At 48.1% G+C, this 25067-nt stretch overlaps 2 protein-coding genes across 2 annotated transcripts; one reads left to right on the forward strand and one right to left on the reverse strand.

The window, feature by feature from the left end:
* Window positions 1-314: 314 nt before the first annotated feature.
* LOC102302495 (glutamate dehydrogenase, mitochondrial) lies at window positions 315-13305 on the reverse strand. Its single transcript, XM_005943002.3, has 13 exons — window positions 12445-13305; window positions 9104-9184; window positions 8951-9006; window positions 7538-7601; window positions 7241-7335; window positions 5793-5972; window positions 4359-4496; window positions 4078-4215; window positions 3309-3389; window positions 3077-3200; window positions 2907-2998; window positions 2763-2825; window positions 315-1983 (listed from the first exon to the last, which is right to left on the reverse strand). The coding sequence occupies exons 1-13, from the start codon at window positions 12851-12853 to the stop codon at window positions 1864-1866; spliced, it is 1641 nt and encodes a 546-aa protein (XP_005943064.1). The 5' UTR covers window positions 12854-13305; the 3' UTR covers window positions 315-1863.
* Window positions 13306-17297: 3992 nt separating this feature from the next.
* On the forward strand, window positions 17298-25058 carry shld2 (shieldin complex subunit 2). The gene is made up of 10 exons (XM_005943003.3): window positions 17298-17917; window positions 18208-18956; window positions 19566-19716; window positions 20061-20168; window positions 20240-20434; window positions 20583-20729; window positions 21084-21293; window positions 21443-21686; window positions 21817-21932; window positions 23717-25058. Exons 1-10 carry the CDS (start codon window positions 17758-17760, stop codon window positions 23896-23898), a joined length of 2262 nt encoding a protein of 753 aa, XP_005943065.2. The 5' UTR covers window positions 17298-17757; the 3' UTR covers window positions 23899-25058.
* The last annotated feature ends 9 nt before the right edge of the window (window positions 25059-25067 follow it).

Below are 25067 nucleotides of genomic sequence, written 5' to 3' on the forward strand. Positions count from 1 at the left end.
AACATTGTTTTCATATTAACCTGCAGGTTTGCCTTACAGCACAGGGTCCATCCAGCTTTTCAAAATGATTTGGCAACATGCAAAAAAACTGGAAACAAAACAAACTTTAGAGATTTTATTTTGACACTAATACAAATGAAACTTTTTTTTTTGCATTTTTTAAATGATCATTTTCCAACTCGACCTACGGCCAGATCGGACCCTGCACCTCTTTTGTTCTTAAATATAAATTGTATTTGCACTGAAACAAAACGCTGTTAGCTGGAGACTGAACAATAAAGCTTGATTTAAAAAAAACGAAACACATTCAGGCGTCACTTTGTTTGGATTTTATTTCTCTTTAACATAAAAACTCAGAGTCCACAGAAGGAACAAGTGTTTGACCCCGAGAGGCGAGGCTGCCAGGGGGCGCTGTGACGGCGAGGTCGCAGGGAACTGTCTGTGTTTGCATAGTTTGTAGTTTTCTTACAGCAGGTTTCTGATTTTTCAAACATTTCAAAGAAGAAGAAACAACTTTTGGTTGTGGTCATTATCAGAAAATAAAAACTAAAGCTGGAATGAAACAGACGTCCTGACTGAACGGCACTTTATCGGTGCAGCAGATTTCCTCTCATTTAACAAAAACAAACTTTTGTGAAACTTCAAATTTTTGAATAAATTTTGGGTTTTTTTTAAAGTGAAACAAACTTTCTGCAGCTAAAGATGAAATCTTCTAAATTAATCTACAGATTTCAAACAGTGAAAAATAAATATGGGCTCTTTGGTCGAGTTTTTCCTGACCTGAATGTTTTGGGTCTGGAGCTCCGGCGGCTGGACTGATGATAAGATGATGAAGTTTTCTCTGCTGTAAACGTCTGCATTCAATTGGATGTTTTTTAAAATTTCAGCGATGGCTGTAAACGAGTTATTGCTCTTAATAAAGTGACTGTAGGCAGAAGAACATTAAAGCGACAGTCCTGAGGCACATGCGCACGGCGTCACAGTAGAAGAAGAAAAGCACGACACGGTCAGAAGTATGTGGACACCCACAACGAACTGATCTGGGATCAGTGTTTGCAGCAGCAGACGTTCCCTCCACGATACGAACCGGGCCCGTTAACGGAGCCTGAGGGAGGCGACCTACAGACCACAGAGTTCAGCCTCGTTTCAAGTTTTTAACCTTTCGAAAGATAGAAAAAGATTCATTTAATCCTGAAGTTATAATCTCACAGGTCTGATCTGTGTGTGATCTCTGTGACAGCACTGATCCAGCGTTCCCACAGAGCGCCGGCACTTTCCCCACAGTTACAGAAATGAGAAAAAGGAAATCATCTCAAGTGTGCCAACAGAAATGTCCCGCTGCACGTCTTCAGGTTTATTCAGTGATTGCACCTTTTTCTAATCATGCGTGTTAAACCGACACTTCAGCTCAGTTTGTTCATGATTCAACCCGAAAATATTAATAAAACAATAAAAATGAAAAAACAAATATTGTTTTTTCCTGAAGCTCGTTTTATGACTCGTCTACTCGAGGCTTTCGGGACCGCGACACTCCAGAGCAAGGAATCGTTTCATCTGAAAGGCTCCGCCCACATCATCTGTGGGGTGTCCACATACTTTTGGTCAGTGAGCTCAGATAATTTGTCATTTCTGTGCAGCAAGCAGCGATTCAGGTGAGCGACCGTGGCGTTAAAGCTGCCGACCGCAAGTTTCTTTGGTTTTTTAAAGTTTAAATTCAAAGAAGGACACAGACACGAGGAGGAGGAGGAGGAGGAGGAGCGACTGCACCAAGACGAAGAATCCCAGAGAAATTCAAACACACGTGGAAACTAAACTCAGGTAGGACAGACAGACGGACGGACGGACAGGTGGATGGAGGCGGGTCTATGTGATGATGAGGCCGGCCTCGCTGTAAACCTTGAACACCTTCTCGATGGCGTTGACGTACGCCGCCGTCCGCAGGTCCAAACCCAGGTCGTACTTGTTGGCTGTTCTCATGATTTGCTGCATCGGAGAAGAGACAGGAAGTGACTCAAACACGTTTGTTTCATGAAATCAAATATTACAGACTTATCAGCGAGCACGCGACGCATGATTTATCATCCATGTGTTCATCAGGGTGAGGGGTAGATTTATTCTAATAACCCCGACACTGCGTTTAAACTGTGCTGTCTCGTGTCATAAACGATCCGTCAGGAGTTCCTGGCGATGTGCTCACTTCCCTTTCCCCCCTCGGTGGGAGGAAGCGTGTAGCCGCCAACGCTGTCACGTTCAGATTTCTTCAGAAGGAAGCACGGGAGGAATATCTGTCGTTCCAAAGATTTCATTTGCTTTGACAGTGGAAATGACAAAAGTTACAGCTTCTGTTTAGCTTTTGTGTCACCGTAGAAACGAACCAACAAAATCAGGTCAGGGTCACGCCCTTCGGGGAGGTGTGGTCTCTGAGGGCGCTAACTATAATAAATAAAAATACACGTACATCTGCATTTATTCTGACGTACTCTTCATAACAGTCGGGTTATGATCCAGGTGTTTGCAGATGTGAGATGTGAAAGTTTAATGTAACCTTTGGGTCGTCTGATCACGCGCGTTAAACCTAAACTGGGATCAACGGATGAAGTCGCTCATCATCATCGTGTACATTTATCTCAGTTCCACATCGACTGTGACAATAACGATTCTCTGTCATCATCTGCGTTATCGCTTATTTTGAGTCATAAACTGGTCGCGGTGACGTTGTATGACTTTCCCTTCGTGCGGCGCTGCAGGTTTGGCGTGCTTACCCGGGCAGAGCGCTCCATGGTGTAGGCCAGACCCGAGTGAACGATGTCCTTCTCAGACGCTCCCTGAAACCACAGAGTGGAGCTTACACGCCTGAGGAAAAGGAGGAGACAGTACTCGAGTACTACGAGTATGTGTGTACTCACGGCGATCCGAGCCTGGAACTCAGAGGTGGGGACGACGGGGACGGAGCCGCCGTGTTTGCCGAACTTCCTCTCCAGACTCTCCTGGACCGACACTGCAGGGAGACGAGAGCGTTACTGACAACAAAGATCAGAGCGTTGGTGGGAGGCTTTGAGTGGATGCTCAGACTCACTCAGCAGGTGATAGTTGGAGTCTCGCTCGTATTTGAAGGTGAGTCGCCCGTAACTGACGTGGTTCAGGTTCTTCAACCACTCGAAGTAGGAAACCGTCACACCGCCAGCGTTCAGGTACATGTCCTGACCCACGAGAGGAGAAGAGAGAGGGGATAACACAGACGTCTCGTTTACTTCAGTCTGAGACTAATTAACCTTTGACAAAGGTCACGAGCGTTTGCGTCCACTGACCGGGATCACCAGGATGTTTCTCTCCAGGAAGATCTGGTCAGCTTCAGGTGTAGTCGGCCCGTTGGCTCCCTCTGCGATGATCTGAAGGTACCACAGACTCCAGGTCAGTTTACTGATGGAAACCCACAAACGGTTTCCCAGGACGGACATTTTTAGCGCTATTTATTTAGATTACTTGAATTTATCTGAAATGTTTACGGCTTCCAGCCTCTGGACCGGCACTGTTCCTCATGTGTGCATGAGACACAGCGGTATACAGGGGTGCATGTGGAGTTCCTCCATCATTGGCCCACTGGATTTTAATATAACGTTCATCTCCAGCTTTAAGGATGTTTCCCAGCAGCTGTTTCCAAACAGTCAGAAAATCCAACAACGACTATTTTTAAATCAAAAGTCTTGTTTCCTCAACTTCTGTTTGTTTCTCTTTATAATTTTCTGCTTTTTGTACTTTTTAAAGGTTTTTATTTACTTTTATTTGTAGGTTTTATTTATGTAAAGCACTTTTTTCTCTTCACATCTGAGAACATTCACTCCTTTAAATTCATACATACGCAGTATATTTATAATCTACTAAACCTTGTTTTCTGTATAAGTTTGTGGGTTTCTTCCTTCTATGAATTCTGCTTCTTGCATGAAGGATTTTGTTTTCCTGCCAGTGCCGTTATTCCCGAGAGTCGGAATAATTTGTGACTAAAGACTGAATTAAATATTGCGTGCATGAGTTATCGTCGCACGTATACGTGATGAGCTGATCTGGTAACCGTGGCACCTTGGCCTTGATCTTGTGGGCGTTGCTTTTGGTCAGCTGTTTCTCGCTGGCGGCGGGGATCAGGATGTCGCAGTCGGCCTCGAGGATGCTTCCTTCGTATGGCGTCGAGTCCGGGAAACCCACGATGGTCCCGTTGGCCTGGAAACGACAAACCGTTCAAACTGATGAAAACAGCAGCTGCTTCACACGAATCATAAAACAAACCAGCTGGACTGTTAGTACACTGCAGTGACACAGTACTGCCAGCAGGTGGCACACTGCTCCTGTTTCTGTGTACCCACCAGTTTGTAGTCCTCCAGCTCTTTGGGGTTGATGCCTTCGGGGTTCCAGATGCTTCCGTCCAATTCTCCGACTCCGACGCACCTCGCTCCAAAGCGGTGAAGGTAGCGCATGCTGTGAAGCCCCACGTTACCGAAGCCCTGCAGGCAGAGCAGAGGGCGCATTAACCCATGTGTCTGCTTCACTGTCAGAAATCACACAGCGTTCTCCTGAATAGGAAACTGCACACTTTTATGTAGAGTTATTAGAAGCCGGGTCAGCCATTTGGTGGACAGACACAGCACTGGTTTTAGACTGGGCACCAGCACTGTATGGGTAGAAAAAATAAGTAACTCAGATTCTGTGACAGTCTAAAGTGGCTGCATTACTGTGGCGAGGATCCAGACACTCATCCATCTCTATCCAAGTCATTCAGGCCCTTTGAGGGAAAATGTTCCAGTGTGTTCAACCAAAGTCAGTGCCAGAAGATAAAAACAGGAAACGCGCTCACAAAACTTCAGGGAAAAGCTGATAGCTTCAGTTTGCCCTCTGACCTCACTTGGTCCTGAGGCGGTGACGTAGAGGAGCACCACCTTCAGGGGTAAACGTGGAGGTGCGTCTGTAATCTCGACTGAAGTCCTCGGCGGTTGTTCTGTGACTTTAGTGGTTGAGTTTTCGCAGCAGCAGATGTTGTGGGCACGACGTCGCTGTATCTGCTCAGGTCAGCGTCGTCTCCTCGTGGTCCTTCTGCGTCTTAGTCGCTGGATGATTTGCCTTTTGAAAAAACCTAAACATCATCAGCACAGAGGACGGGCGGAGCCTCCTCCCTGCTCTCCAGCAACACTTGTGCTGAACGTCATGAAGTCATCCTAAGGTCTCTTTGTTGCGGTCGCCTGTTGATTAAATGAAAACATGCGGCTGGACATGAGTCAGCTGAGGGGGGAAGGATGGAAGAAGTGACGAGGAGGAAGAAAAGTTTTTCTCATTTGTTCTTCATAAATGGATCCAGACCGAGCCGTCTGCTCACACTGTAAATAAAAGATGGACACGGACAGCTGGAGATCCTGTTACTCCTCCTCGATGTCCCCGTCTGAGGTGCAGTTGCTGCAGAGTGATGTAAATTATCCACAGCCGAGTCAGTGTGGTCAGAGCAGGCAGCTACATGCACATCTGCACGTTGCCTCATGTTCGCCGTCTGATGATGAGAGTTACATCACTCGGACCCGAACGGATGAGGAAACGTCACTTAGGCTTAATCTGCTCATCATTTATAACATGAGCAACGCTTCTTCACATCGGCCCACTCCTGCAGACGTCCCTCAGCTCTTCTGTGAGAACTTTACAAGGAGGTTTCGGGCTCGTGGTCATCGTGCTGCGTTCACTGTTCATCCTGCTTTTAAACGAAGTGTGAGAAACTCGTCAGAACGCTGCAGACGTTCTGTTGTGGCGGAGCATACCTGGATGACGAAGGTCTTGTCCTGGAACCCGGGGTACATCCCGAGCTGGCTCATGTATGACGCCTCGTTGATGAAGTTCTCGATGCCGTGGAAGACTCCCCGGCCGGTGGCGGAGATGCGGCCGTGAATTCCTCCCTGACTGATGGGCTTCCCGGTGACGCAGGCGTGGGCGTTGATGTCCTGAACATGGACGACACGCCGAGGTCAAAAACAAAAACAACAGCCTAATTCCAAAATAACACATGACTATACCGCTCTACCACGATAGCGCTTGTTGATTGTGTCATCAAGCTGCGCCTGTTTCTGCTTGAAAGCATGGCAGCGGCTGCAGCAATAACATCTGCAAATTATGGCGGCGACAGTAAAAGCAAAGAGACGAAGCACTTTTGAAATATGGGGAAAGCCAAAAACTGCGCTTCCTTCACCTCCCTATCATTGATTCACTAATGCTGTATTCTCTGGCAGCTGCTGTATTCCCATGCAGCAGTATATGAATGACTAACCTCGTACTGTGGATGAATAATCTCAGTTGTTCTCCTGACTGAAGTTTGGTCCGTGTATAGCATCCTGCCATGCGATTACATTTGTCTCTAACCATCAGGAACCCTCACGTTAACTTTTATCGAGTGGAAAAAAAGTTAGCTTCATCCTCCAGCTTCTCTGTGTTTATGCTAACATAGCTGTGTCGCTAGCAATCACGTAGCACATCATTATATAGCAGCTAGCACAACTTCAGTAACCCTGCAAACGTCACTGCTGTTTAGTTTCCTGTCTTCATTTATGCTGGAAGTGATAGCAGAGCTGTACGTTTGAATTTTTCAGAAATCTCACAGTCAGAACATGCTATGTCATGTTTAGCTAACTAGCGAGCTAACGTCCTGCTAACTTCTAACTCCGTTAAATGTAATAACTTCTGTTTTCATGGATGCCTGGATGCTAAACTTCATTGTTACACCTGGTAAAGCAGCAACGCTGATCGTTTTATTAAAGATGAAAGAATTTAGACAGTTTTTAACTCTCAGTGTTCGTTTGACTTTGGGACCTGAATCTGATGGAGTTTAGGACCCAGATCACTCCGCGAGGCGGCAGCCGTAATGCTCCAACAACCCATCAGGTGGTGCGGCTTCGTAGCTTAGCAAAGTCATACTAAAACATTTTTGACAGATTGCTGAGCGCCGTGTAGCACAGAAAATCTGTTCGAGGTCAGTAAGCACAACCAGAATTCATACATAAGGCACACTGCCGATTTTTGAGAAAATTAAAGGATTTTAAGTCCTTATAGTGTGGGAAATACGTTATAAAGAAGAACAAACTATATCGTGATACATATCGTTACCGCACATGATTCAAATTATACCGCGATATGGATTTTAGGCCATATCGCCCAGCCCTAACGTGTAATCATACGCATTTGGACGTCACGTCTTTTTTGCTGGGTCAGTACTCACATTGTGTCCCATGACGGTGGCGAAGGTGTCGGCGATCCAGGACATCTCGCGCTCCCCGGTGCTCATATCCGGAGCAGGAACGTCGATGCCGGGCCCTGCAAGAGCGCATCGGTTCAGGGAGGACGCGAAGTGAAAATTAGCCCACGTCAGCTGACTCTGTCTGAACTTCCTGTCAGTAAGCTTTAAGCCACTTGCAAGCCACTCTGCAGCCCACCTCCTGCTCTAACTGCTGCTCTGAGAGCCGCACCACCTTCAGTGGAGCTGACAGGTGTGACATCGCTGTGTGACATCACTCACCGATGAAGCCCTTCTTGGCGAGCTCGATGGTAAACCTTCGGGTTATCTTCTCCAGCTCGTTGTCCTGAAAACACAATTTTAAAAAAATACACATACTTTTATTTTGATGCATTTCACCTTTCAGCGGTGCTGGCTGGAGTACACACCCCAGTCTGACCCCAGTTAAACACAGCAGGCACTTTGATAGGACAGCACGAGTGCACGCCCACATTTGTCTGGTCTGTGTCTGACGAGGGAAACCAAAGAGCAGCAACTGGGAACATGAAGGAAAGTCCCCACTTCCACACGCTACGTGTTGCAGTGTGATCAAAGGGAAATGCTTGGCGTGATTCTTGTGATCCTCCACTTTATTTTTCCATTGCGGCATTTTGTAGGCGGTCCCTGAGCGCTGTGGTCACGACGGGTTTGAGTGAAAATGAGCTCTCTGCGTTAATGACCCGAGGAAGCTTCTGCTGATGTTCTGATATGGTTCCTCACGGGTTTGTCATAATTGGTCGTCACCGCGAGTGGCAGTTTTAAACCAGCTGCAGGATCCGTGTCTCCGGGGGGGTTGAACCAGCAACCTTCAGGCGAACAACAGCATAAACCACTACATTAAGAGGCCCTCAGGCATCTCTGGAGTTTATTTCTTATGTAACCATGAAAGTGAAGCGATGCAAACATCCGTATGTTACAGTAAATATGGCGTCCTGTAACTGCGCTTTAATTTTTGTTTAAACGATCATTCTGTCTTTACACAAAGGAGGAAACACGATAATCAAGCAAAACGAACTCGTGTGATTTTTCTTGTGGTATAAATCAAACGCAATCAAAGTCTGACCTAGCGCTCGGCAGGACAAGAACAGCTCTACTTTTAACATTTCATCATGTCTGTCCGTCCATTTCCTGTATTTCTCTCATATCAAGAGGTCAGAGGTCAGCAGTCCTCCCAGTTATGCTCGTGTCAGCTGATCGATGTTTTCCAGCAGAGAAAGCAGCAAAGAGCAAAGGTCGAGCAAACATTTAGAGAGGGAGGGGGTGGCAGAGGGCCCTGACATCAATGTGGGGAGAAAGTCACGAGTCATCACGTTTCAGAGTGAATCCCGGCGTCTCTCTGCCAGCTGATGGCTCAGCGTTTCCGCTCAGGTCGGAACGTTTACTGTAAAACAGCAGACAGCTGCTCCGGGTTCTCCATCTACAGCCGTGGAACCATTACAAACAACAAGCTGATGAGCGGGGCCGACTGCAGCATCGTGGGAAGAACACTTGCACACTCGCGCTTCGTTCACTTACCACAAGACATTAGGTTTCCATGGCAACACAATCGCCCCAATAATCCTATTTCCAGTTTAGTTCGAGGCCGAGCGCTGATCAAGAAATAAAACCACAAGGATCACCGAGGAGGGCCGGCCGGCGTGGAAGCGTCGCACTTACCGAGTACTTCTTCGGGTTGATCTTCACGCCGGCTTTGGCTCCACCAAAAGGCACATCTGGAAACAAAGTCACTTTAGTTCACAAGGCAACAAGCAGCAGATTCACTCAAACACAGCAGAGGGCGACGGGGTGCTGGGTTCAGTGTGTCCTCACCTACGACGGCACATTTGTAGGTCATCAGCGAGGCCAGAGCTTTCACCTCGTCCACAGACACCTCTGTGCTGTAACGGATACCTGCAACAGACACACGCCGTTATTTCACGAGACTTTCAATGGTTAAAGTTCACCATCTGTGCCAGCCCACCTGCACTACCTGCTTTGCCCACCAGGAGGCCTCTGCCCACATTTGGGTAACGTTCCGTCCATAATGGAAGTGTGTTTGAGCTTTAAGGTGGACGTGCAGCTATGTGAACATTTATAAAGGTGGCCTGAGCCGCTGAGGCGAGCGCTCAAAGTGGAGGGAGGTCAGCGTGGAAGCGGGCCAGCAGCTCTCACGCATCACTGCAAACACAGGCTGCAGGGACAAAATGGCTGCGCTCGGAGGCGAGTGGGAAGGAAAACAAAAACACATGGAGGCAGGTTGAAATGTGAAAGCAGCGGCGGGAGGAAGTGACAACATGATGGATGAGGAGACAAAAGCAGAGAAGGAAGACGGAGAAATGCAGAAGTGAGAAGGACGCGTGGAGGAGGAAGCAGAGAAACTCGGTGTGACTCAGAGCGGGTGTGGCCACCTCGCCTCAGACACACGCTGCTTTATAGGAAAACCACCACACCCTCCACCTGCTCCACCACGTCTCTTTATTCGCACACAACACTGGATGTGATGAGTAAAAGCTGTAAGCTGGACTCGCTGAAGGACCTGCAGACACACAGCTGACGACACAGCAGCAGACAAGAGTCACGGGAAAGACCGCTGTGACCAAACCACCAGCACACCACAACTCCCAGTCTACTGAGTAAAACACGTCTGTGGCTCGTACAGCGCCTCTTCTTACCGTCAGCAAAGCTCTTTGGGACAAACAAATGCCAATAAATAGAAATAAAACCAACCCTCTGTCATCCCAGCAATCAACTCCAACTGCAGACTGTATATCAAAGATGGACAATGCCATCATAAAGGCCACCGTGGAGTGGAGTCACCAGCGAATGACGGGTGAACAGGAATAAAAAGCCTTTTGTGGCCTCTTAATGGAGCCCTGTATTCCCCCTCAATCACTGATGAGCAGGAGTCAATTACATATAAGATTAATAACCCAAAGCTCATATACAATGGGGGCGATCGTGGCTCAAGAGTTGGGAGTTCGTCTTGTAATCGTAAGGTTGCCGGGTCGAGCCCCGGCTCAGACGGCCTCGCTCGTTGTGTCCTTGGGCAAGACACTTCACCTACCGCCTACTGGTGATGGCCAGAGGGGCCGATGGCGCGGTATGGCAGCCTCGCCTCTGTCAGTCTGCCCCAGGGCAGCTGTGGCTACACCTGTAGCTGCCTCCACCAGTGTGTGAATGTGAGAGTGACTGAATAGTGGAATTGTAAAGCACTTTGAGGGCCTCGAAAAGCGCTTTATAAATGCAATCCATCATTATTATTATTACAAATATCATTAATGCAATAATACTAATGACATCAGGTTAAACAGTCTGTGAGGAGCGTTTGCAGCATCTTGTTGAATCCAGAAGACTTGAATATTAGCAAGATGTGATAATAAAGTGTCCGGAGACTGTATGTTCATCACGTCCATCATGTGAGTGAATTTGAAACATTATAAGTTTAACTGATTAAATTATGTGCCGAAGACGTGAATAAATCCTGAGTAATTAATCTGACCGGCTCTGTGATTTCAGAGCGAAGCAGCATCATGTGATCGTTCAGGTTCCTGCGAGTCTTCGGGGAGCTGCGGGAACGCTGAGGACAGTGAAAGGTGGAGGGGTCCATGACGACAGCTGAGGCGGGTGTGAAAAAGCTCTGAGCTGATTGGACAGCTCAGGTCTCTGTTTGTTTGGTGGTTCAGGTCACATGAACGCATTAAACAGGCTCTCTGTGTTCTCATAAACCGTCTAACTACAATCTACCTGAGGGGAACATTTCCTAATAATCACTTCCCTCCTTTCTATGAACTTCTGTCCAAGCTCCGCCCCCTGGAGGCCGCTGACGGCTTGCGGTCGTTTACTCGGCTGGATTTTTTCCAGGAAACCTTCACTGGGCGGCTCGAGGCTCAAACTGGCACCAATTTGTCAGCAGAAACATGAGCCGAGTAAATCTGTAATAGCAGGAAAAGCTCAGGTCTGTGTGTGACCGGAGCCAGCAGGCACGGCCTCACAGTGGAAACCCCAGTAAAACCAGCGTTTCCACTGTGAGGCTGGGGTGTGAGCTCAGAGCAGGACAGTTTCTGTCCAGCACACAGGAGGAAACTGGCCACCAGAGACAGTGTGTGGGTGGATTAAGGTGCAGCTCAGGCAATAACCTGACACCCCGTCAGCGTCATGAGCTGACATGTTAAAGAGTGAGTGCGGCTCAGGCTGAGGTGTGTCACAGCAAGTCTGCATTCAAAGTCACTCAAAGCAGCTTCGAATCCTCTGCTGCGCCATCGTATCTGCTCAAGTCTCCAAACGTGGTCTTTCGTGCTCGGAATAAACCGAGCATTTCGTTCACGACACCTCCACCTGTCGGACCACTGTGACCCCCGTCTCCACATGTACTGCAGAGTCTGAACCTCGGACCAAACAGAGTGATGGCACAGAGCTCAGAACAAAAACACGGCGCCCTGAGCTCGAACCGGACTGACAACATTCCTGCCTGAGGCGGAAACGTCAGCACCAGGAGACAACGCTCCTTTCAGCATGTACATACACGTCACACACACAGATCCTGTCCAGCAGCTTTTGCAGTCAGAGCTGTGATCTGCAGCAGGCAGTGGACCCGCTACAGGCCAGAACAGAACAGGGCCACATCCCACAGGGGTCATGGCTCAGCAAGCCCCAGACATGCACACACATGCAGCATTCACGCCTCACGCTCGCCCACCCCAGCTCTTTTACTACAGCTCTTTTACAGTGCAATATTTGCATTATTGTTCATTGCTGTTTGCTTGACATAGTTATTGGTTTAACCGAGCTATCTTTGAACGTTCACACAGGAAATCCCTGCTTTGGGGATGCATGCACATTAATTAGTGAGAGGAGAGTAAAATCCTAAAGTGGCTGTCTCACTGGACGAAAGCTTCCTCGGGCTGGTGTGAATAACATTTCCTGCACATCTGATTTTAGTTTCTTTGCGCATGCACAATGTGGTTTTAGCTGGTTAAAAGACGGGAGTCTAGTTTTAAATCACAGTAAAAGCACAAAAATCGAGTCTGTCTGAATCAGGCTGCTTTCAAACCCTTTACATTCATTTTTCATGTGGGTTCAAATCGTGTCACGCCGGCTCTGCGCGAACGTCGCTTCACGTTGTTGAGTGAAACTTTTTTCAGCGGTGCTAACAGCGGGCGCGGGAGACTCACCTCCCTTGCAGGGCGTCCGGTGCTGGCTGTGCTGAGCCCGGTAGCCCTCGATCACCTCCCACTCCCCGCTGTCTCTCTTGATGGGGAAGCTGACGCTCAGGACGTGGTTGCACGGCTTGATGATCCGCAGGATCCCGCGAACCCGGCTCCTCTTCTGCTCGGCAGTCTCTCGAGTCTTCAGGTCTTCCACCAGCTTGTCCTCCACGATAGCGGCGCCCTTATCGAAGAAGCCCTCTACCATAGTGAAGAAGTTCGGGTCGTCGGCCGGATCTACGGCCTGGCTGTAGCCGCGGTGCCGCAGCAGGGACGCGGACGCCGGCAGAACAGAGTCAGCAGCGGCGGCGGGGTACCCCGAGACCAGGACGCCGCCCGCTCCCCGGGTGAGTAGCTCTCCGAAGTACCGGTACATTTTCACGGTTTGTAGAAGTTCGCTGTCCCAGGGAGGTGAGACGAGACCGCGGGGAAGACGAGGAAATGGAGCCGCGTAAACACAGAGCTGTACCGCAGCAGCGGCTCCTCCTTCCCGCCGCCCCTTCCTGTCAAGCTACACCGCCGCGTGCGGCGCCGGGCAAGACGTGCGGCTCAATTTCATACACAAAAACCCGCACGAGACTGTAACGGCAGCACCGGGAAGGAGGCACGTAGCTTAGCTTATCGTTAGCTTTTGGCAACACCCGGAAAAGTCGTTAAAACTGAACAACTTATTAAATAAAGTGCAGAGAAGCACACGGAGAGGACCAAATACCGCTCTAAAACGGAAGCATCCACCCAAAAATGGACATTTTGATGGTATTTAACACGTTTAGAGTTAATGTGTGGCGGTTTAAGCTAGCATCGCCACAGTTTTGCATATCCGGTCGTCTGGACTCAACTTTGCAAATAAAAGCCCAACGTTCACTGCAGATTTTCAGCCATTTTCTCCTGATACAGTGGTCCCTCGTTTATCGCGGGTGTTACGTTCCAAAAATAACCCGCGAAGTAGCCAACTTTATTTTTTTAAATTATTATAGGTGTTTTAAGGCTGTAAAACCCCTCACTACAAGCTTTGTACACTTTTCTCAGATACACATGAACTTTTTCACACTTTGTCCTCTTGTTTAAACACTCAAACTTCAAAACTTCATAGAAAAAAAGTCCAGTATTATAGAGTGAAACCAAAGGCACCCGCGGTTGCCTTTGAGGGTGCAAAACGACATTGTTTGTGTTTGTTGGGGAGAAAACTTAAAAACACACAGTCCAGCACTTCAGAGTTACACTGTAGGATCGAAGAGTTCTATACATTTGACAAGCTGAACGCATTGTGTACGGTACAGGAGACAGGGATTGATTGACAGTGGTCTACAGTCGATCAGGACGCAGAACACAATGCGCTGTAAAAAACAAACAAACAAAAAACCCAGCATGCAAAATTGCACAAAAAACGTATGTGAAAGTGCAGAAGTGCGAGCAGTACATTCAGTCCAGCGCTCCCCAACATAGGGGTCAGGCTCCTGCTAAAGGTCGCCAGCTAAATCTGTTGGGTCGTCACACTTTTTCTGTTCAGATTTTCTGACCTTTCTGCAGCTCACAGACACTTCTTTGAAAACAAGTCCAGAGTAGAAATGTCTGCGTTTTACTCTAACTTCAGTTTGAGCATCGATTTAAAAAACATCGAAGAGAAATTAAAGCAAAATCCACAGAACCAAAACGGTGAAAAGTGAAAGTGATGGATGTTTGCATGTGGCCAACAGGTCACTCACGAACTTTTTGTTCACGAGCTCAGGTTTGACCGTGTCTACACGCTCACTTGCGCAATTGTGCGCTCTGCTGAGAAGGTGATTGGCTGCAGACTCCCATCTCTGCAGGACCTGTACACCTCCAGGACACTGCGGCGTGCAGCTCGGATCTCAGCTGACCCTTCTCACCCTGGACACAGTCTGTTTGACCTGCTCCCCTCAGGCAGGAGGCTCCGGTCCATTCGCACCAGAACCTCTCGCCATAAGAACAGTTTCTTCCCCTCTGCTGTTGGACACATGAACAATAACCATATGACTGTCCCCACCACTAACACATGACCCTACGCTGTGTCAGTGCATCATTTCATGTTTGCACTGATCACCACCTGCACTCATGTATATATCATGTATATATCTATTTATCTACTTAGCACTTTTAATTCTTATTCTTATTTTTATTTTCATGTCTATTTAAGCGTAATTTATAACAGTATTTATAACAGTATGTTTGCACTGAAGCACCGCAGCAATTTCCTAATGTTGTAAACCCGCTCAACATTTGGCAATAAAACCCTTTCTGATTCTGATTCTGACTTTACACTGTTCTTACTTCTTTAGTGATGCGCTGATGTCAGCATGTCACAGACTTATTCATAAGCTGGCCAATCAGGAAACAGTGGGGTGTAGGGAGGCGGACCTGAAGTAGACGGGCGCTAACACATTTAGAAAGGGCTGAATATCACAAAGACTGTACATAAAAGACGGACTCCTATTTTTAAAGCATTTTACACTCCATTTGTGTCCTGTTGTTGATGTTTTTATTTGTTCTTTTGCTACCATGATATTGTCCATAGCAACACTAACTTCATAGCTGATGTTGTGCTCAGGGGAAGTTTTTTTTTTTTTTAAATAAACTTTATTTAACAAACAATGAGTATATACAACATACGAATGGATGAAGTATACAAAACAACAGAACATGAACACACAAAGCCAGGGGTAAAAGAAAAAAGTAACAATTATAAGAATACATGCAAAAATTCACATACATATCACCATGAAACCCAAGACTGTGTAAACACAACATTTACACGATAAGTAAATATTGTCAGTGCAGATTCCTCAGTTTACAAAAACATTGTCTGAAGATGATTTTACAGTGTTAGGGACAAACCCCAGCACTCAGATGCTATCAGCCAATCAGATACTGGCTCATCATATATTTGTTCCCTCATTTTTCTACTGCTGGTTAGGATGTAATGTATGGCGTTATTTTAGTGCCTCTATTCTGAGCACACACTTCTGAGCACTTGTGCAAACATGTGATGTCTTGATACATCGAGCAGATATTTGAAGTTTGCACAGCACCATTCTCACCTGAAAATATCTTAAAAGTTTGGGTCTCGCAACTGTCTCGTTTGGGTTTTGGACGAATTGCATTCTGGGATATTTGCCTGGGTTTGGCTACAGTAGCTAGCGAGCTGATTGGAGACCAAAACAGCCAATCAGAATTTTTGCATCCAAGTCTGTGTGTCTCGTGTGAGAATGCGAAATGCAACGAACACGATGATGCTTAGACTATGTTGCCCCCTGCTGGACATCAGAGAGAATGCAGGTTTAAACCACTCAGAAGGTCAGAGAAGGAGCACGCTCAGCTTTGCTTTGACTCGCTGAAAGAGCAGGCTTACAGTACCTGAGTGACCTGGAGGGAGGACGGGGAGAACCTCTATGGAGAGATCGAGGTCCGGAGCGAGAAATGGTGGAAGCTTCAGTCAAAGGTGGACATGGAAGACGCTTTGATGGAAATGCTGTTTGAAGAGTTTGCTCCATGACTCATCCATGATTTCTAAAGAAAACGCTGCAGCTGGAGGTCAGACAGAGGAGCGTTAAGAATGACGTCCCAACGTTTTAAAGGTTAGAAGTGGAACCTCACAGGACAAAGTGTCTCAGGCGCTTTACAGTGGGCTGAGCAATGAGGTCAAACAGCTGGAGGAGTTGGACGTTCAAATCCAGGAGCAGCACAGATCTCTGAGCGCAGGAGGAAGGAGAAACATGAGCGAAAAGATGATCGACGAGATCTCCAGGAAGCTCAGTGTCCAGCTGCAGGGTGAAACCCCAGAAGAAGAAACGCTGGAGGACCAAAACGAAGTGCAGGAACATCAGTCACTGAAGGAAGAAGAGAACACCGATACCTGCTCCCAGGAAGTCTGGAAATACCGTGTGATGAAGAGGAGATTGTACGAGCTCCGAGTGATGCGATCCTACGGGAGGAGCGTGAGTCTGCAGGTAAACCAGACACAGGAAGAGACGCCAGCAGGCCGCTGCCAGGAAAATGCTGTCGGCCATGTTTGGCTTCAACTGCTAACTGAGCAAATAAAAAAGAACGTCATTAAAAATGGCTTTATTATGAAAGTGCATTTCCTGTCTGTGTTTTCTCCAGTTCCAGGCCAGAGTGAAATTCTAGGATTTGAATTGGATGTTGCTGATTGGCAGGTATCTGCAGTCTGAGCACTTCAGTGTTTTCTGTTGTGTGAATCAGAAAATGAACGTGAAGTCGTTACGGTTACTTGGTGTGGAGGAGTGGCTGAGGCGTCAGGTGCTGCAGGTGCTGAGGTGTGCTCACCTTTGACCCCGATGCTAAAACAGAAGCTGTCGGCCTGGATTCAAAGTGATTTTAGTGCTTTTGAAGGCTGCGGGTCTAAAACGTGTCTGCGCCTCTGTAAACCCTCACCGATGGGCGACCCTCCCCCGGCGTCTCGTGCTCTGATTGGTGGAGCTGCTGGAGGGCTGTTTACGGCCCTGTTATCGTTCCCAGCTGTGAAACACACCATCCGTCTTCACTTCTGCGTTTCTGCTCGGTCATTGTTGTGTAACTTGTTATTGAGTTTGGCTGAGAGACATTTCAGTTCTAACGAAGCTTCGGATTCTCTGACGTCTGAAAAGCGCAGACGTCCTGGCTTCCTGTCAGAGTCCAGACTTTCTGCAGGTCTCAGAAGATAAAAATCTTTGGTCTCACAGTCTGAGACTCACAGATGTGTCATTTAATCAGTATTTTGTTGGTAAAACTTATTTATTATTATTTACTTTTTTGTGCTGGGCTTCTGTCTGCATTAAGCTGATTTAGCTCCAGAATAAAGTGCATCATTTTACGTTTTCTTTAGATTAAGAGAATTAAACATTTTTATCATTAAATATCTTCTTTTAGCCCAAATAAATACTGACTTCATGAGAGAGGAACACTGGTGACAGCTAGTGTTCAGAATTTTAAGTATTTAAAGGACTTTTTAAGGAAAAACAGTTAATCCCATTAGTTTGCAGGAACACTGGACCAGGCGACCACAGGACTGTTGTTCATGCTGACGCACGTTTCCTTTTTTCAGCCCTGTTTTGAAGGAAATGCACCAAATTTTCTGACCATCCGAGTATAACTGAAAGCTTTTTATTTTTCACAGTCATTTTACGAGTGGAGCTCTTATTTTGAAAGGCTCTGTGCAGCAGCAGCTGATGATTAATCAGTCACTTGTGAAAAAGCATCCATGCATGGATTTAGAGTGAAGTGGTTAAACTTCCGTACGTGTCCGCCTCTCCAGCAGGGAGCATGTGTGACCAGAGAAAGATCCACGTCTTCATCGGGGCTCCTCCGCCCGCCTGCAGCCCAGCCTCAGAGCCCGGCGCCGGGTTAGAGGAAGACGATCGTGCTCCTGCTCGCTGGAGACACCTGGAGCTCACCTGGAGGGACGGGCAGCTCAGACCTGCAGGTGAGACGTTCAGGGACCAAACAGGGGGGAGGAGCACTCACTGCTGCTTTGGTCTTTTTATTAACTGAATTACTGAGCTGTAAATGTGCAGGCAGCCACAGGCCATGGCTGTCTGGAAAACGAGTCTCTGTGAGGACGTCTTTGTGTCTCTTTATGGGCTGCAGGTAACTTCAGTTTTAAAACTCACCTGTTAGATTTAGTGATCAGGATCCCTCAGGAGGCAGAGTCGTGAACGCTTCTCTGAACGTCAGACTAAGAAAAATAATCCAGGACATTTGTAAATTTTTCAGGTGATCCTGGAAATGAGACAGGAGAGGCGAGTACACACCATGATCCGACAATCACTGAAGGCGATTGGACAGAAAACAGAGTCGGACAGGAAGGAGAGACAGGAAGTCTGAAGGAGGATCTGTGGCCTGAGAAGAAGTTTCAGGAGTCAGACGCTGGACGGGACGATCAGCCATCAGCTTCGGTTCACGAGTACCTGGACCGCTGTTTCCCTGCCGCTCAACCAGATCATCAAGAACCTGAACAACCGCCAGCTGCCGCACCTCTTTCCTCCCAGACTCATTACCTCACCACCTGGACTCTGAGCCAGGCGTTAATCCTGAGACGCAGTGTCCAATCAGCATCCAGCCTAGAGAAAACCCCGCCCAAACACACCCAAACGCCTCCCTCCGTCTCGTCCAGCACCCCAGAGCTCTTCAGCCCAGCGACGCCATCACCTGCAGCCTCTGCCGAGCTCTTCAGTCACCCCTGTCTGACCCCGAGAGTGGAGGAAGGCGGTGTTGTCCTTGAGGCCACCACCGATGGGGTCCTCTGTTCTCAAGAGTCCACAACTAACACCAAGTCCCCCGCCGTGTCCCCCGCCGTGTCCCCCAGCAGCAAAAAAGCCAGAATCTCCCCACAGTCACCTGACAGAGGTGCCACCACCAGACTCCACAGTCCCACCACACTCCTGGCCCGATGTGACAGACCAGGGGTGCGGTACTCAGTTCTGGTGGCGGTGGTTCACCCCTGTCACCTGAAGGAAGTCAAGGTGAGTCCAGGTGTGTTTCCAGGTAACACCAGTTTGTACCACAGCGTGCTACAGTGGGATAACGCCTTTCTAACCATGTTTGGTTAGAAAGAAATGAAATAATAAACACCTGGATAAAGAAATAAATTCTAATCATGAGCATGAGATGTTTTACTTCCTCTGATATGAGGTGTGAGAAAGGCAAAATATTTAACCTTAGTGACCAGTTTAGGACAACCTCTGGAAAGCAGTGATGCTCTGGACTGGCCAGTAACTGGTGACAGCAGTATTTAACAAAAGTGTGGGGGCAGAAAAGGCCCTAAACAAGCCCCATCAGGGTAGGGACCAGAAACATGAAGGAGGATGTCATATAAAGAAAAGAAAGCAAGCTCGAGCCCTGCAGAGCCGGGTGGTGACTGTTGGGCTCATCAGTGACGACTGCTGAAAGACGGCCTGGTCGAGTGTCATCAGCATACAGGTGAACAGACGTGAGCTCGAGCCCTGAGCTACACCTTTACTGATAGAGGGGGGCTGAGCTTAGACTAAACTGGAGCTCTAATCACACTCTATCCATCTACTGGTGAAATATTTCAAAAGCTGAATTCACGAATGTTTGTTTAATGTCTACAGGTGAAGTCGGGGCCGTCGGCGGGCGCCTCTGTGCCTTTAGCGTCTATTGTAGTGACAGACCAATCTGGCGTTGAGATGAAGGTGGTGCTATGGCGGCGGGCTGCGTTCTGGGTGTTGACTGTCGGTCCTGGAGACGTTCTGCTCATCACAGGTACACAAACACAGCTGACTGGTTTAGTTTGAACACGATGCTCTGTGTCAGGGATGGATGAAGAAAAGACGTCAAAACAGACCTGGAGGCAGAAAGAGAAACTCTCTCAGTTACTGTTCGCAGCGTCGTATCAGGAGGCATCCATGTTTCTCTGGATCACTGAAGAAAACAGGTCTTCCTCCCACCTCGGCTTCATTTTTGAGGCTTGGCAGCTTTGTCCATCTTTAATTTACAGTCTGCAACTTTTCTTCATAAATGGGCGGGGCTGTCACCTTCAGATGGTCGCCGCCCTGCCATGAGGTGAGTTGTGTCCACGTGCGTAAGCTCTCTGTGTGTTTTGTCAGCGCTGCAGGTGAACGAGGACAGGTGGAGAGGGGAGACGGTGCTGCAGTCAACCTTCAGCAGCAAACTGCTCAACGTGGGACAGATCACTTCCTCCTCTTCACCACCAGGTAAGCCGAGCCTTCGTCCAATCACGTGCCTCCAAAGCTGACCTGCTTCAGTTACCTCTCTCTCCCTGTAGTTTCCCAGCAGGTTAATGCTCGCTCTCTCAGGTGTCTGTGCAGCTTTCTCCGAGAGCGGCGCCCCCTCTTGGTGTCTCTGCCACGTCGCTCCCCTCAAGACCTGAACCGCCTCCCCTACGCCACGCTGAGGTCACTGAGGGCAAACGCACTGGTTCACGCCCTGCTGCGAGTCACGCATACACACATCAGCCCAGGTGAGTCCTACCTTTACCTGTGCTGCTCTAATTGAAGGTCTGAGTGTTTCAGCATTTGAAATGCTGTCAGCAGTCGAGTCGAGTCAGTGATGTAGATTATTTAAGTCGGCTGAACTGTTCGCTGCACGCTTCCTTCCCTGTTTTTCAGAGTGGCGTGCTGAGGCGGAGTCTCGCAGCAGGTCGGCGGTTCAGCTGAATGCTGTCCTGACTGTGGAGCAGCCAGAGGACCAGCAGGGGGCGGTGTTACTGTGGGGAGCAGCTGTGGACTGGCTGCCTCGCTTCAGCAGAGACAAAGGTACGCTCTGGAACAAAGTCTGTACGTCAAAGATGGACACAGCTGTCGCCAGACCCCACTGTGGGGTGAAATCTCACTTTCACTCTAGTGTCTGTGGGACGGTACGAGTACTGCAGTACTTCTACTGTAGGGATGAGCCTTTGGACACTTTCACATGCAGCACAGCTGGTGAGAGGAAGTTCAAATGGATTCCTTAGAAATGGACACAAGGAGAAAGGCTGTGTTGATACAATGCTTAGGAGGATGTCTGACGTCCTGGTACCACCAAACTAAGAAACTGTCACTTTAGATTCTAGCTTTACTTTAAGAGTTTGTTGCTGTGAATCACACCGACAGTAAATCCTGCCTCCTCAGGGGCTGTTTGGGACTTCCGTGTCCTCCTGGTAAGGGAGGGTCTGACCTCTGACCTTCCAGAGCTGCACTCCACCCCCTGGAGCACCGTTCAGGCCGTGGACCCGACTGACCGCCGAGTGCAGGACTTCCACCGGACACGACGGTGCCAGAAAGGAAACGGCAGCACTCCGGAGCTGGACTTGGACACGCTGCTGTCCCAGAAGTACAGCGGTGAGTGAAACTACGAAAGCTCGCCTGAAACGTCCACGGCAGCTTTATCGCCACGTTTAAGGAGCCGCGGAGCTCCTCAGGGTTCCATTCATGGTCCTGTTCGTTTTTATTTTTACATTTTTAGAAGGTTCTCTTCTCCGCTCCATCAGGTGATGTGGAGCTCAGAGTCCAGGTCATCACGTTCTGCTTTCAGGATGCACCGGCTTCCCAGAATGCACCTCAGCCCGTCCTGGACTGCTCCACGTCACTGGAAGGCATCATGGTGGCGCTGAGCGGTGACATCACTTACACCGGCTGCGGGCGCTGCTCTGCAGAGCTCGACACAGACGCCAACGACATCTACAGGCCGTGTTACCCCTGCCTGCCCCACACCGCTGTACGCCGCTACTACAGGTACTGATGACATCATCGGATGATTAACGGTTTTCTTTCTTTTAGTTTTAAATATAAAAAATAAATAAATGAATACAAGTTTCAGAGCCTCACAGATAAAAACACCAGCATGTGTTGGTGTGTTTTTCAGACCAGGTGTGCTGACGGTGAGTGGGCGGGGCTCCATCCAGGTGTGTGTTCAGGTACCTCCAGATCCTCTGCAGAAGATCCTCAAGGCTCCGCCTGATAAACTCCATCGTAGCTCAGGTGAGACTGTCGTTCAAAGAGTGACGCTTTATTCCAAGCAGGCATGTGGCAGCACAGGCGTGACCCACAAGCTGCCGCCACAGCTGGGTCGGTGTCCAGCCACAGAGCCCGACCTCCTCATCGGTTTCTCTGGTCTGCTGCTGTCTGCAGCTCCGATGCAGAGTGATGGAACATCTCCGACTGGCCGAAGGAGCTCAGCTTGCTCAGGAATCTGCTCTGTGCTGCTTTTCCAGCTCAGCCGGAGCTCGATGTGGATGGCGAGGTTATCACACTCCTCCACCACATCCACCTCACATCCTCCAATTTCACCATCTCTCTGGTCAAAGCAGATGAAGCACAAAAACATCCACTAGTAATCAGCCCTCCTTCTCCTGCCCATCACTAGCACACCCAGAGTGTGTCTGCTGGTGTGTCTCACTGATGTCGCCTTCCTCACTGTTGACCACTTCCTCTGACAGGTGAACTGAGGCCTGTGCTAATACAGTACATGTAAATCTCACTGAGCAGTTGTCTCACCTGGCTCAGCCCTGCAAAGGTGATGATGTCAGTCCAACCGTCTGAGGGCAGGAAGAGCTGCAGTTACAGAAACTGTCCAGCAGAGGGAGTCGCTGCTTTGCAAACCTGCTGCACAGGAAACCTGCTGGAAAATAATGAATATGCAGGACAGTCAGAGGATGCTGATTCAGCTGAACATCCTGGCTTCTTAGAAGTCATTTAATCATTGTAATGACACAGTGTTGGTGAAAAATATGGATCTACTGTGTCACCTGCATTCCTGAAACAAGCGCACAGATGTAAATGTGTGAAACAGCCTGAAGTTCGCAGAACGTGTTTGCAGATCTTAATGAGTGGCTGTGCTTCCATGATTGAATCCAACACGGACACACGGACACGAGCTCGCAGTGGGTATAGAGGAGCCATGGAGGACCATGGGTGGATGCATGGGTGGATGCATGGGTGGATGCATGGATGAATCGGGGTCTGGCAAACCGATTGTTAAAGCTCTTCCTCAGAGTCTGGCGCTCAGATCGAACATTTCAAGTGGAAAGGGAACAAAATGGTGACGAGGCTCCATCCTCCATCTTTTCCATGGTGGAACCAACTTCATCGTTATAAAAGCTCAGAGAGCTTTCTTTGGTGATTACATCATCGTTAGTCATACAAATTCTATTTTTGAGGTGTGTTTGATGAAGCCAGGCTGTTAAAATAGTTTGGTAATAATAATAATACATTTTATTTCTGGCCTCCTTGAAGACCCTCAAGGTCACCTTACAATAATATATTAGCAGTAAAATAATATATAGCAACATAAAATGTAAACATAAACAGTGTTGTTGGTTTGGTTCAAAGAAAGAAAGCTGAGTGAGCATCCTTCCTGTAACTGCGCCGTCACGTGTCCACGTCCCGCGGCCGGCTGAACGCGCACACAGACTCACTGAGGCCCTAAAGGCAGCGCGAGGTAGAAAATGTCTGTAACCCAAAATGTAGTTTATGTCGCCTGTTTCCTCTTTCTGCACTTGTTGTGCAGTTTGCTCGTGTCTGTGGTAACTGCACTTTTTGGGTTACAGTACACTGAGTAGCAGAATGATCAGTCAGAGGGAGGAGTCAGAGGGAGGAGTTACACAAGGAGTCAGAGGGAGGAGTCAGAGGGAGGAGTCAGAGGGAGGAGTCAGAGGGAGGAGTCAGAGGGGAGGAGTTACACAAGGAGTTCTTGGTTTCAGATCCTTCCTGGTGTGATTCTCGGCGCCTCCGCTCATCCTGTCTGCATCTGTTTTGTTCCTCAGCTCCGGGGTCGGAGGTGAAACACATCCAGGTGGCAGCAGAGAGGATCCACACCCTCCTCTCCCTCCCGAGGAAGACCTTCATCGCCACCATCAGAAGCAACTTCCTGTGCGATGAGAACAGCATCCCCATCAGTCAGGACTTCACACTGCTGGACCTTCAGTTCCTCCCTGAACCCCGCTGACCTCACAGTGACTGCAGACCTGATGGCAGCTTTGGGATCTGTGGGTCCTGAGGACACGTGTGACATAAGTAAAGAACAGGGCGGGGCTTATCAGAGGTCATAGGTCAATAGAAACTCATTTTCAATGCTTCAGTGATGTTTTCATGTTTCACATTTATACCTACAAATGATAAGTACCCTATATTCTGGAGCACCCTCTAGCAGATCATTACATGAAGGAACCTTTTAAATGCCAGCGCGTCCATGCTCACAGGTGCACCACGGGTGCTCACACCCACAAACTGCACCCTTTTTGGCTCCTACCTCAAAGCACACTGTGTGCTGTCGATCCTACGTGCTGCACAATAATGTTTAATACTTCGTATTTACTGTTAGCAGCAGGGTTAGCTCCCTAACCCAGCTGAGGTGCAACGAGTTACATTTACTTGAGTAAGTTTTTGAAAAAAATGTACTTTTAAAGGACCCTTTTCGCACAATACTTTTTACTTTTACTTGAGTACATTTGTGAAGAAGAAGCGGTACTTTTACTCCACTACATTTGCAAAATTCGACTTGTTACTTTAAAAAAAAATTAGTCTAACACATTAGATAACATGCTGCCAGTGGAGTTTCCGGTAACTTCTTTTAGCCTCTGATCTCATACAATTGAGATTAGAGGCTACATCGCAGCTCCAGTCACGGCTTCCATCGCTGCCTTCGTCTTTTCCCAGAGTAACAGCCAAACAGTGCAAGGAGGATCTATTGGCGAGCACTGCTTGTGAAGGACGTCTCAGTCGTGCAGGACTCCTGTTCACTGCTAAACAGTCACAGCTTCACAGAAAGAACCTTGAGAGCAAACTGCTGCTGAAGCTGAACCATCACCTCACCGAGTGAAGAAAGGGCACATTTTTGCTGAATATGCAGAAATAGATGCACAACTTATGGTAAACTTGGCTGCCTTGTATGAAGATGCCTCGCTCAGTTTTCTCTGAGGCTGCTGGGCCATTTGGAGCAAAGATGAATATAAAGTTTACAGCATATCTTGTCACTGGACATTGTTTGCACTGTTTATGTATTTATATTATTTACTGCAGGTATTGGTGAAAAACAGCTTTATGTTGTGAAAAACTGAAACCTGGAAATTAGAATTGTTGTTTTTACATATATTCCTGTTGAAAATACGAAAATTT

The sequence above is a fragment of the Haplochromis burtoni genome, unplaced genomic scaffold (genome assembly GCF_018398535.1).
Source record: "Haplochromis burtoni strain Fernald_Lab_line unplaced genomic scaffold, NCSU_Asbu1 Contig_359, whole genome shotgun sequence".
In the NCBI taxonomy this organism is placed as follows: domain Eukaryota; kingdom Metazoa; phylum Chordata; class Actinopteri; order Cichliformes; family Cichlidae; genus Haplochromis; species Haplochromis burtoni.

What these genes read in the sequence shown, in the direction of transcription:
- shld2 (XM_005943003.3), top strand. Translation starts at nt 17,758, where the DNA reads ATGTGTGACCAGAGAAAGATCCACGTCTTCATCGGGGCTCCTCCGCCC. An exon ending in CGGGCAGCTCAGACCTGCAG is followed by an intron (nt 17,918 to 18,207) that starts GTGAGACGTTCA and finishes TAAATTTTTCAG; the next exon opens with GTGATCCTGGAAATGAGACA. An exon ending in TCGCTTCAGCAGAGACAAAG is followed by an intron (nt 20,730 to 21,083) that starts GTACGCTCTGGA and finishes CTGCCTCCTCAG; the next exon opens with GGGCTGTTTGGGACTTCCGT.
- LOC102302495 (XM_005943002.3), bottom strand. Translation starts at nt 12,853, where the DNA reads ATGTACCGGTACTTCGGAGAGCTACTCACCCGGGGAGCGGGCGGCGTC. An exon ending in GAAACATCCTGGTGATCCCG is followed by an intron (nt 3,201 to 3,308) that starts GTCAGTGGACGC and finishes CTCGTGGGTCAG; the next exon opens with GACATGTACCTGAACGCTGG. An exon ending in CTCCAACTATCACCTGCTGA is followed by an intron (nt 2,999 to 3,076) that starts GTGAGTCTGAGC and finishes GTCTCCCTGCAG; the next exon opens with TGTCGGTCCAGGAGAGTCTG.